This window comes from Colobus angolensis, unplaced genomic scaffold (assembly GCF_000951035.1).
Source record: "Colobus angolensis palliatus isolate OR3802 unplaced genomic scaffold, Cang.pa_1.0 Scaffold212, whole genome shotgun sequence".
Classification (NCBI taxonomy): domain Eukaryota; kingdom Metazoa; phylum Chordata; class Mammalia; order Primates; family Cercopithecidae; genus Colobus; species Colobus angolensis.
In genome coordinates this window covers 869,857-883,474 of record NW_012115289.1, presented here as the reverse complement: position 1 = coordinate 883,474, position 13,618 = coordinate 869,857, and the positions used below count along the sequence as shown (strand labels likewise).

Sequence of the window (13,618 nt, the reverse complement as noted above, 5' to 3'; positions counted from 1 at the left end):
TTACTTTTAAAATTTCATCTAGATCAAGAATACTATATTTCTAGAGAATGTTTCACAATCAGTTATGTGTTTTATTTTCAATTTTGGGAAACTTTGCCTAGCGAGTTACAGCTCTTCCATATAACATTCAATCAGAACTTAGATAAATCTCTTGAAGCTTGAACACATATCCAATATGAAGGTGCAGGCTTCATGGTAGACTGTGAAATACAATCTTTAACTTTATAAACCCTTATATCCAAAATATTTAAAATATGAAATGCCCATTAATACCTTCTTAAGTTTAAAAGACCAAATTTGAAAGATCAGATGTGTCTGATCCAGACTTCCGTTTTTCTTTTTTTATTTTCTGTTTGGATTTTGATTCAGTAACAAATTGCTGAAAATAATCTTTTTTTAATGTTCACTCTAACGTACTGTTTGTACTCAAGAACACAAGATGAAAAGTGGTTAGTCAAAGAATCCAATGTCTAACTGGCATCTGGGACCAGTCCCTCTGTGAATAGCACACAAATCAAGGAAATAGTTCTGGAAGATCCTTGTAAAATGAACCTTGTATGACTAAAGTAATTCTCCTCTCTCTGTTGGGTTGTAAAATTTATCCCCAAAAGTGACCATGTGTTCTTTTACATTCTTTTCATTTTCTTTTTTTTTTATAGGACATAGTGATACGAAGGTACACAGTGTACTTCTGCAGAGAGGTAATAGGATACTAGGGATGAGAAAGTGTTTGTAACATTCTCCACCCACCCATATCCCTGAATATACATCTATCCAGAGGTGTGTCATCATGTCACAAGGTGATAAGTCGCTTCTTGGCTCTCATTTTATTATAGCAGATGCAGCAATGACACATAAGTAGAGAGTTTTACTGCTACCCCTTTCTTTGTTCCCATAACTTCCCACCTGTGCACTGGGAATTATTTCCACATGTGTGGCAAGCTAGACTCTCCTTAGATTGTCTAGGAGCACATGGACCACATGGGGGAATGTAAGCCAGTGCCCAAGATAGGACTGAAAGGAGATCCTAATTCTGAGGATTCTGAGCAGGAAACTATTTAGAAGTCAGCAAGGTTGTAGAAGAGGTGAAGCAGAAGTAGGGAGACCACCATTCTCATTCCAAACATAACTGAACAGCACTTGAAAGCAAGACATGTCTGCGGGAAGATGCCAGATACAGACTTCTGAACACAAATGTCACAAGTCCATAATAACTGTAACTTTCTGAAACAGGAGCCAATTTCTGATTGACTCCCAAATCTACTAGAACATTCATCTCTACCCCAAGAGTTATTTGTAGAGGATCTCTGAAGCCAATTCCAATAAGTAAACAAACATTAACAACAACAAACAGTATTTGTTCTAATATTTTCCCAGTATAGGAGTAGTAGTTTTTGATGTTATATATTAGGTATTTACAATATGTGAAAAACAGGGATAGGTATTATATCATTAGAACAAACCCATGAGCTAGGTGCTCCCATTATTCCTACTTTTGCTTTTTTAAAATTAGGAACTTGGAGTGGTTAAGTACCTTCACAAGGTGGTATGGCGAGTAGGTGGGAGGCAGGACTCAAGTTCAGACCATCTATGTCCAGAGCCCCCATTCTTGTCCACTCCCTACCTGGCTATCAGCCACCATAAGCATGCTGTTGCCTCATTCTCAACTCTTCTCTGCCTGCCCTCTTAGTACTTGGATGTCTTATTTGCCACCATCCAATATTCAAGGGAACAGCTATCCTTGTCTTCAAGTGAAATTGCTCTGTGGGTTAAATGTGATTCTTGTTTTCCCCTTATTAAGTTGGGCCCACTTCTTGCCTTACAGTTTCTTCTCCCTGCTGCACACTTCCCTCATTATTTCATAGGTGCCTAGGGTTACCAACATATTCAAAGTAAACAGAAAGTAAACATTCAAGACACTGTTTAGAACAAAATATTCACTTTATAATACACATGTCTAACAAAAGACTCATGTCTAGAATATACAAAGAGCCCTCAGAAATCAACAAATAAAAGAAAAACTGAACAAATGTCTGAATGAGCATAAGACAAAGAAGATATCCAAATGTTCAATAAACACATCAAAAGGTAAGCGATATTCCTACTCATCAGGGAAATGGTAAATTAAAACCACAGTAAGATACCAGTACACATTCACCAGAATGACCAAAATGAAAAAGACTGAAAATACTAAGTGTTGGTGAGAATATAGAACAACTGTACCTTGTACGTATTGCTGGTGGGAGGGTAAAAGAGTACAACACTTTAGAAAATAAATATTTGCCTCCTTATGACTCAGAAATGCTACTCCTGGGAATATACTCAAAAGAAATGAGTGCATACGTTCACAAAAAGACTGGTATACGTGTACACAGCAGCTTCATTCATAATCCCCTCAAACTAGAAACAACCTAAATGTTCATTAGTAAGAGAGTAAAAATAAATAAATTATAGTATATTTATGCAATAAAAAGAACAAGCTGCTGAGATATACACAAACATGCATTTCTTTTTTTTTTTTTTTTAAAAAAAAGAACATTTCGACTAATAGAAGACAGACACAACAAGTACATACGGTATAATTCCATTTATGTGAGGTCCAAGGGGAGGCAAAGTAACCTTTAGTGATAAGTTGAGAAATAGGATAGTGACTATGTGAGTGTATAAATACATAATAATTCAAGATGTATAATGCATATAAATTATACCTTAATAAAAAGATTTTATAAAAGGTAATAGATAGAAAATTATTTAGGAAGAAAATATGAAAAACTGACATTCCAAATTACTTCTATGCCATGTTCATAACATTTCAAGTCACTAAGAGCTGTCTCTCTTACTTCAACGAAGGTCAGTAAACAACGGTGAAGCCTGAATGAGTCTACCCTGTGTGGAAAGTTAACTGGCAGATGAATTCAGGGTTATAGGCATCCCAGGTCTTAATAATTCTGTTTTGGGTTCATTTACGGTTTCTAACGTTTGCTAAATCACAACACACACACAATCTAACAGTTTGGGCACACTCAAAAGGAATTGTTAAAAACTGTACATTTGAACACATTCGCATTGCTTGGGAAAAAAACTCAAAGTAGAAATATGGAAGTGTGAATAACTAAAAGTTCTTTTGAACTCAGTCTCTTGACCCAAGTACTTCATGAAGAAGCTAATAGCTGTCATCTACAACACTTATTTTTGCAGGCCAAAGTTTTATTTCAGAAACTAATGATTCTCAGGGCCATACTGTGGCTTTCTAAAGGGGTGGAACAAGTCTCTAGACCCACTGCCTGACACTTGACAAAGCAAGTATCTGGCATACTGATATGCCAGAAGAAAGACCAAAAGGCTATGATGTTAAGAAAGAAAGGAAAATGAATCTGGAGGGCATGAAAAGTACCTTTATCATCAAAGATTTGCAATTGCTAAGGTCTTGTCTCAGCATAGGTTGACAATGGGACTTAAAGGCATACTAACCTTTAATAATGGGGAACTGGGCTGGAGACAACTCAGTTAAAATGGGGTAAATTTCCCGTTAGTTCTTTCTGACAGCTGTGAAGGAATTGGGCTCCTAGTTTACTGAAATGGCTAGAGAATATAAGCCCAAACTTTACCTTCTATTTCTCCTTCAAAGCTTTGACATTCCAGGAAAATTATACTCCTGAATTTTCTTTCCTCAATATTCAATTCACAAATTGTTCTGGCTTCCAAATGTAATAACAATACCTTTAATACGTACTTAATTTGGTTCTTGTTGATTGGCCATTATTGTCTATTGTTTCTTTTGAAAAGAAACCCTTGTTCCATCTTTCAAAAACAAAAATTATTTTCTTCATAATATTGGATAAATTTGTAAATAGTAAGCATGATATTGCTTATATAGTCATTCCTTGGTATATGTAGGGGATTGGTTTCAGGACTATCACATGTACCAAAATTCATGCATACTCAAGTCCTGCAATTGGCCCTCTGGAACCCACATATATGAAAAGTCAGTCCATCTGTATACATGAGTTTCACATCCCAAGAATACTATATTTTCCATTTGTGTTTGGTTGAAAAGAATCCTCATATAAGGGAACCTGTGCAGTTCAAACCTGTATTGTTCAAAGGTCAATTGTACTTGACTTTTAATGAAGGTGGAAATAAATTTGAATCAACAGAAATGCTGTGATATAGATAATTCTGAACCCTGAAGTTCCTTGGCACTTGGAGACTGTTTTGAGCAGTACATTCTCTCTGCCACCCAGGCTGGGGTGCAGTAGCAGGATCTTGACTCACTGCAACCTCTGCCTTCCCAGGCTGAAGCTATCCTCCTGCGTCAGCCTCCTGAGTAGTTGGGACCACAAGCACAAGCCATCACACCCAGCTGTTGTTTTTTTTTTTGTATTTTTGATAGAGGTGGGGTCTTGCCATGTTGCCCAGGCTTGTCTCAAACTCCTGAGCTCAATTAATCCCTGCCTCAGCCTCCCAAAGTGCTGGGGTTATGGGCATGAGCCACTGCACCCAGCTCAAGATTTTAGATTACACACAATGTTCAACTACATAGAGATATATTAGGTATATTGCATCATTTTATTTTAAGGGCACTTAACACCAACTCAAAATGAGAAATCATGGTTTGCAACCAAAATTTTTGAGATACCAAAGCTAACTGAATACATCAGGGCTTTAAATTAGTACATTTTAATTTTAATTATAATCTCATCTTCCACAAGTGTGAAGAAAGTAAGATAACTATTCTAAGATAACTTGCTGTGTAGTAAACAGTTAATCAGGACTATGTCAATTAAATATAGAAAGGTCTGTTTGAAACACGGGTCTTTAGCGGACTTTAATTTCAGGAGTGATCCACCATTCTCTAAATGGTAAGAGTGGCTCAATTTGCCTAAATTGTCTGTGCAAATAATGTGGTTTATGCTGAATATCCACTTTCCTTCTGGAAATCTGAAACTTTGTATATCCTAGGCAGAGGGTACCTAAGTGACTGGCCTCCAGTAAAAACTCTAGGTACTGAGTCTTTAATAGGCTTCCCTGGTAAAGGCATCCCTGGTGAACACATTTCACATGTATTGTCTCAACTCATTACCAGAGGAATTAAGTGTATCTTGTCTTACTTCACTTGCGGATTCTTGGAGGCTTACGTTTGGTTTCCTCCAGATTTTGTCCCATCTACCTTCCCCTTTGCTTATTCTGCATTGAATCCTTTTGCTGTGACACATCAGAGCCATGAATATGACTATTTCCTGAATAATGAGAGCTCTCCTAGCAAATCGTTGAACCCAAGGGTGGTCTTGGGAACCCTGGATACACCTGATATCTGTGAATTTTCTACACAGATAGAACAGCAGCAATGTTAATTCCAAAGAAAGGAGAAATAGTTTCAGGGGAACAGCATTTTTAAAAAAATGTTCTGGTTAAGCTGTTATAAAATTCCCATCTGCTTTAGTATGAGTTTGATCAATGTGTATGCATTCTTCTTTAAACACATAGCTCAATTACAACAGAAACAAAATATATTTTCTCTTTTCATTGCTTCAGAGTGAATATTTGTTGTCTTATTATTTATCTAGTAGTATTTTCCTCATACCTTTTCCTAACACAGGTCCCTTAGACTGGTCAATAACAAGTAAAACAGCTAAATTCAGTATCTTTGAGTTGAGTTACTAGTCAAATTTCCTCTGAGCATAACCTTCCTAACTTTAACAAGATCCAAAAAGGCATTTTCCCCAGAGATGCCTTTAACTTGGCAGACAATGTGGGAGCATCACATTTGTAGCATAGTAATTGTTTTGTTCTTGTAGTTTTAGCAAATGTTCAAGAGTCTATATATGTATGGCCGACTGGCTTCATCCTCTTTCCTTTCTATCCAGGCTTCTTAAAAATGCAGGTGGTCACAAGAACAAATAATGGATGTGCCCAATATCCTTACTTTCTTTCACAATTTTTAACCTAGTGACATTGCTTTAAAGTATAAAGCCGCATTGATAAACAATACAAAAAAGAATAAAAACAAAAACCATACCCTGCAAAGTAGGAAATAAAAATGTTACACGATGGAGATGTGGCTGTGGCTGACTCCTCTATAAGTACTAACACTAAATAAATTTACCTTATACTGGGAGCTGAAATGGCATTCTGGTAAGCAATACTGCAAAATGTCAAAGGCAAAATTTTTAGACCCATGAATACCACTGCATATTTCTTTTGATTCTAATTACAGTACAATCTATTCTTGATGCCAAATTCATTTTGCATCAATGAACGTTTCCTATTGTTTCTAGACATGTATCACTACACGGTAATTTGTCTATTAGTTCTCATTTGTTAAAATTTTTTCTATCAAGTCACATATGGCCAATATTAATTTTCCAAGTACAACTGCCCTTTTGCAAATGTTTATTAGCATTCACCAATACATTTTCAGCTCTTCTTTGTAAAACAATTTCACTAAAATGTCTTCTCCTGCAGATATAGATATGTCACCTGAGAAATTCATCCCCCCCTTTTTTTTACTCTAGAAACCCCATTGTTCTCCCACTCAAATCAAGCAATGAGCCACAGAAACTCAAAAGACCACAGATAACAATCACATCTAAAATATAAAATGGGGAAGTGACATCTGAGGGCACTCACCCACTGGAGTCTGCAGAAGTGATAGCAATCAGAGGCAGAATCTTCAGGGGGAGGCTAGTTGGTCGTTGAATGTTCTCTGATTCACTTTTCAAGTCAGCTTGTTCCAACTGTCTGAAGGCGAGAGGGGGAAGCTGAATATTGCGACATGAAAGTCTCCGGACAAGATAGGGTTCCATTCCGTGGAAAGGGTCTTCCTCTTCATTACTAGAATGTAGTGTTTCCTCAGAGGCCTGAAGAAATAGTTCAAGAAAGTACATATAATCAACAAAAGTCACAGTGTTTATCATTATGTAATGCTTAATACTTTCCTGGGAAAGAAATTAAGTAAAATTTATACATGAAAAATGCTATCTAGAAAACAGTGACATTAAGTGAATGGTATTTGATTAACTAAAATCTAAATTTATATTTAACACAGCAAATTTGTTTACCAGGTGTGGCTTGGTTAAAACAGTTAATTAACATCTTCAGTAATCTTAGAATTTATTAGCTTTGTGCGTGGATTCTATAAAATCAAGGATAAATCAAAATGTTTTTATAACTCCTATGAAATGAATTGCAAACATCATTAAATACATATCTTGACATACACATGTGTCATATATATACAGTTATGCATCACTTGATAATGATCCATTCTGAGAAATGCATCATTAGGAAATTGCCTTGTTTTGTGAACATCACAGTGTATTTACACAAACATAGATGGTACATTGTAACTGTGCTAAATACTGTAGGCAATTATAACACAATGGGAAATATTTGTGTATTTAAGCATATCTAAACATACGAAAGATACAGTAAAAATACAGTATTAGCACTTTGGGAGGCCGAGACGGGCGGATCACGAGGTCAGGAGATCGAGACCATCCTGGCTAACACGGTGAAACCCCGTCTCTACTAAAAAATACAAAAAGCTAGCCGGGCGAGGTGGCGGGCGTCTGTAGTCCCAGCTACTCGGGAGGCTGAGGCAGGAGAATGGCGTAAACCCGGGAGGCGGAGCTTGCAGTGAGCTGAGATCCAGCCACTGCACTCCAGCCTGGGCGACAGAGCGAGACTCCGTCTCAAAAAAAAAAAAAAAAACAATACAGTATTATAATCTTATGGTCACCATGGTATGTGTGGCCCATAGTTGACTAGAATGTTATACAGCACATGACTATATTTATATATATTTTTCTTACATGCATGCCCATAAAGAGAGAGGAAGAAAAAAAGTCCTGTTTTTTCCTGCATATTTAAGGCCATATTTGAAACATATGTTTTCATATGTCACATCTTACTCAGATATACTCTTGACAATTATTATAAGACTGAGAGGGTAGTAAGAAAAAAAAGGCTTTACAAGAAACTTGAGGATGCAGTAGATCTGTATTTAAGTCACAACTCAGCAGAACTTTGCAAATTTGATCCATGTTATCCACATGCAAAGGTAAACCCAGGTCAAAATATAATATTTTGATTCTAGTTGAGAAAAATATACTATCACATGAGCAATAATTATTTCTAAATGGCTGGAAAGTCTACTCTAGCAATATTTATTATGTCCATATATTGAGAATTATAGAACCACCAAATGTTATAACATGCTTCTATAGAGTGCTGGGTTTTTGAATCTTTGCACTGCCACTTTACTATTTGTATTGCTAGAGTGCTGCTAAGGCTTCTGTTTCTTTATTATAAAAATAGGAATAATATTTACATACAAGAATTAAATGAGACCATGCATATGATGTGCATAATTCAATACCTGCATTGTGATTAGCACTCATACATGGCAATTTCCTTCCCTTCTGAGTTTTACAGGTGAAGAAACTAGCCCAGGGAGGGAAGTTTATATTTCCCAAAATTAACCCATTGGCTGAAAGTTAGAAATTCATCAAGCTTGGAACATTCAGACCTTGTTTATTACAATCCTTAGTATACAGCTATCTTTGGGCAAGTAACTTAGGCTCATTGAGGTTGTTTCTCCATCTGAAAAGAGAGATAATAATATTTACCTCTCAGAGTCACTGTGTGGACCAAATATGTAAAGTATTTGAAGCACCAATGTCTGGCAAAGAGTTTGCGCTCAACAAAATGGCAGCTATTATTATAATCCAGGCTAATTTCCCCTTTCTCCATAGCACTATGCTGTTTTTGATGCTCATTCTTCATATTGGTTCCCAAATAGAAAATGTTTGTCTTCCTGATTTATATCTTGAAAAAGGTGAAAGGATGTGAGATGGTGGACTCTATCCAATCTTGGGTTGTATTGTCCAGTTGTATAGACAAACAAGACAATAGAAGGGTACTGAGAAGGTTTAAAAAAGAAGAGGTCAAAGCTAAAAAGGAAGTTCATTTATTTCAGATCCTAAATTCTGAGATGTTTTATAAAACATCAATAATAATGACTAATATTTACTGAGTTCTTATTAAGTAGTGCTGTGTTTTACATATACTGTCTCATTTAATTTTTACTAAAATCCTATAAGTTAGTTCTTGTTACTTTTCCCATTTTACCCATTAAAAACCCCAGAGACCTATCAAATATCATGCATTGGCCACACAGCCACATGGCTAGTGAGGTGATTAATCATCTTACTTCACCTGGGATCTTTTGATTTCAGCACTCAAAGTCCTATGTCCAGGGAAACCCCAGAGTCCCAAGGAAACCAGGATGATTGATCACCCTACATGTCAGGATCCAAACCCAAATCTCTTCTAGTTAAAACTGGAGCTAAAAGCCACCATGCTGCACTACCTTAACAAGTATAGTCACTGGCAGAGTGAGTATTACTAGAAAAGAACAGAACACACAGTAATTGATCATAACTCAATAAGCTTCATATTTTCATTTGAAAAATTAAACAGAACTGAGATGACAGCAGCCCTACATAAACATTAGAAATGAATGACAATCTGTCATTAAATGAGAGGATAGAAATTTTATCCCCTGTTCTGCCAGTAATTACTCAGGTGGTCTTAAGAGGTGCCATTGGTTGTTAAAAAATCAGAGCATTTCATAACTGGAAGGGTTCTTAAGGTTTATTTTGTATAATGTCTTATTTTTTGTCTGCAGAGACTAAAGACAAGCAAGGTTAAGACCAGCAGATCTGGAATAGGACCTGGGAGTCTGAATTTTAGCACGCACCACCTACGATCCCAATGCGGAGGGTTTGAACATCACATTTTGAAAAATAATGGCTTGGAGACATTAGAAATACTATATTTTCCGTCATCTTCTTGCAATAATGCCATTTTCTGGCAACAACACAATGTACAAGTTGCTATTTGTATATTGCTATTGCTATATAAAAATAACTCATTCCAGATCCGCTGGTCTTAACCTTGCTGGTCTTTAGTCTCCATAGGGATAAAATCAAGAGATTATACAAAATAAACCTTAACACCACTTCCAGCTATAAAATGCTGATTTTGCAACAACCAATGGCAAATCAATGTTTCTGTGAGATAACAAATATAGAAAAAAACAGAAAGCATATGCACTTGGAACAGTCTTAGCTTTCAGATTGGGAAAGTGAGCCTCTGTGTACTTATTTACTTAGGAAGTTCCTCTAAGAACAGAACTTCATTCCTGGATTGGAAACAAGTCTTGATTAAGTTAATGACTTATGTATTGTGATGGTTAATACTGAATGTCAACTTGATTGGATTGAAGGATACAAAGTATTGTTCCTGGGTGTGTCTGTGAGGGAGTTACCAAAGGAGATGACCATTTCAGTCAGTGTACAGGGAGAGGCAGACCCACCCTCCATGTGGGTAGGCACCATCTAATCAGTTGCAAGCACAGTTGGGTTAAAAGCAGGCAGAAAAACATGGAAGGACTGGAATGCCTGAGACTTCTGGCCTCCATCTTTCTTCTGTGCTGGATGTTTCCTGCTCTTGATCATCAGACTCCTGTTTTCAAACAGTTGGACTCTTGGACCTACACAAGTAGTTTGCCAGGGGCTCTCAGGCCTTGGGCCACAGACTGAAACCAGCTTCCCTACTTTTGAGTGTGATGAGAATTATAGAGTCATCAAATGTTGTAACATGCTTCTATAGAGTGCTGGGTTTTTGGATCCTTGCACTGCCACTTTACTCACTTTTGAGGTTTTGGGACTTGAACGGGCTTCCTGGATCCTCAGCTTACAGACCACCTATTGTGGGATTTCACCTTGTGATTATGTGAGTCAATACTCCTTAATAAACTCCCTTTCACATATACATCCATCCTATTAGTTCTGTCCCTCTAGAGAACCCTGACTAACACATGTTTAAATACTATTCTTCTGGATGAACATAGAAAAGAAGAACAAAGGATAAGTCTAGCAAAGCTTCAGTAGCACTAAATATAGCTGGCCAAAGTTAACATCTTTTTATAAGCATTTAGCTGCCTACTCTGGGTGTTAGCATTGCAATTGCAAAAATGCTTTATATAACTGAGGTTATCTGTTGAATGACTTAATGTTTGTGACATTCTCTTTTAGATAAAACTGCCTCGAGAGGTAACTTTTCTGAGATAATTATCTCTACTAAAAATGACGTTAATACCCATGCTTACACTCTGTTAGTTTAAACCCACTTTCTATAAATACTTTTATCTTTATAACAAAAATGATAAAGCACTAGAGGGCTATATCCTAACATTTTCCATTCCAAAACAGTATAAGAGGCTTTTTCACACTCTAGATCAATGTGTATCAGTTATGATTCAGAAATAAAAAGAACAACCTTATCAAGTACAAGGCAAGAGGTTAAATGTCCTTTTTTGGAGAGAGATGTAAAACTAATTGCCAGAGCAATAAGTATTTTATGTTATTGTTAGAAAATGGCGTTATGGCAAGGAGATGATGGAAAAAGATAGTATTCCTAATGTCTCCAAGTCATTATTTCTCAAAATGTGACATTCAAACCCTTTGCATTAGAATCATAGATGGTGCCTGCTAAAATTCAGACTCCTGGGTCTTATTCCAGATCTTCCCAAACACAATCTCTATGAGTAGGGCTTATGCGTCTGAATAAGTCACCAGTATCATTCTAGTGCATATTAAAGTTTGAGAACTAATGGTTTTGACATTTTAGACATAGTTTAATAAAATTGTTTGGCAAATATCCAGGCACAAAGATGTTCACTGCAGCTCATTTATAATAACAAATAACTGGATGTAATCTAATTGCTGCAGTGAAGGATTGACTTAGTAAATGTTGATACATCATATGATGAAATACTATGAGGCTGTTAAAATAATGTAGAAGAATACATAATCATGCAATGATTCAATGTTGAGTCAGAAGAACAGATTATAGAGTGATTTCATTTTTATAAAACAATAATATCAAAACAAAACAAAAAAGTCATATTATATTCATAAAACAATTCTTTAAAGATGTATCCTAATTCTCTAAAATGGTTCTCCTGAGCAGTATTGGTAATAATTCTGTTTTAGTATCTTTATTAATTATTACCTTCTATATTCCCTATAATAAAAATGTCTTGTTTTTCAATTTTAAAAGTCTAATAAAAGTCATAATAATAAAATGATACAACATTCATCTTGCTATTGATGGGACTTAGAAATATCTCATATTCAGCTTCAAGATATGCAGTATCAAAATAAAAGAAATGCTAACATATTGAAATAAATTTAATATGAACCTGCTACCTTGCAGTAAAATAAAATTATATTCAATAATTAGCCAACTTATATGGAATAATTGACAGCCAAATAACTTTAATGTTATGCTTTTTACTGTTAGGACAAATATCTTTCTGAAATACATGCCTAAAGTAAGTAATTCCGTAATAATTGACGCTTACAATGGATGAATGTTAAATTTATTATTATTATTTTCCTTTTTGTTTGTTTCAGTTTCTATCCAAGGTATTTAATTAATTTCTTTGTTTAATTTTTTTCTTTCAAAAGTAGATAGCAAACTACTTAATGGTCTTTAAAACATGGGCATGCACATCACTAGGGTTAAATAAATTTCTGTGGTTCTTAATAATCTCACGGTCTCTGGCATTTATTTCATATATATATAGAGGGGAGAAATAAAATTTCTATAAGAAAATCCCCTTAAAATGTGTGCGTGTATAAATATACACACGCTATATGTATCACATATATATACATATACATACATATGTAAACATGTATATACATATATATATGTACATATATGGGCATTGCAGGAAAGACTGTTTCTTTCTGGGCATGCAGTGAGACCACATCTCCAGACTCCCTTACAGGTAGCTATAGAGATGTCAGTGAGTGTTACATTACATGCTCATTGATTATAAGTTAAGGAAATGTGTATGTGTCTGTGTATGTGCCACTTTCAGGCCTGCCACATAAAACCTCTGTGAGTACAACCCCCTATTTCTCTTCCCCTCTGTAGGCCCTCACCATGTGTTGAAGATGGTAGAGCCACAAGATAGAAGAAGCCATGGTTTCTTAATCACTATTTACAAAAGGGACATTTGCCAATTTGGAATATATGAGCCACAGATAATCTTCTGTTGGGGTAATCCACAAACATTTAGTGTTTCCTTGTTACAGGTAGTGCTATATTTTATACATATATCTTTAAGGGAGTTCAACCTATCTTAGTTGTGTTTCCATTCCTATTAATTTCTCAATTAATCATTTATTGAACACCTACTACCTTTCATGTTTGTGTCAGGTACTGAAAATGCAGAGATGAATTAGGCACCTCCTTTTGCTTAGGCACTTACAATTCATTTGAGATAAAATACAATAGACAGATAATCAACAGTATATGATCAAAGCTGTAACAGAGAACTTAGGGTTTACTGGAGTACATAACACTTTTGCAAGTTGAAAGAAAGTGCCAGCCAGTTGTGATATCGACAAAAAGAGAACATCTGGACTGCTGCAGACAAAAAAAAAAAAAAAAAAAAGGATGTAGATTACCCCATAAATTGGATATTTATTTTTGCTTTCTGTCTATCTACTTCTCCGGTCATTTTCATTTAGTCTCA

The 13,618-nt window shown here is 35.7% G+C and overlaps 1 protein-coding gene across 2 annotated transcripts in view; it reads right to left on the bottom strand.

Moving 5' to 3' along the window:
* The window catches only part of PDE4D (phosphodiesterase 4D, cAMP-specific), a 1,579,839-nt gene that overhangs the window by 1,025,901 nt on the left and 540,320 nt on the right, over positions 1-13,618 (bottom strand). For both annotated transcript variants that reach the window (XM_011942896.1, XM_011942894.1), the window contains one exon: positions 6,631-6,860. In XM_011942896.1, the coding sequence (XP_011798286.1) occupies positions 6,631-6,860 (230 nt within the window). The remainder of the gene's footprint in view (positions 1-6,630; positions 6,861-13,618) is intronic.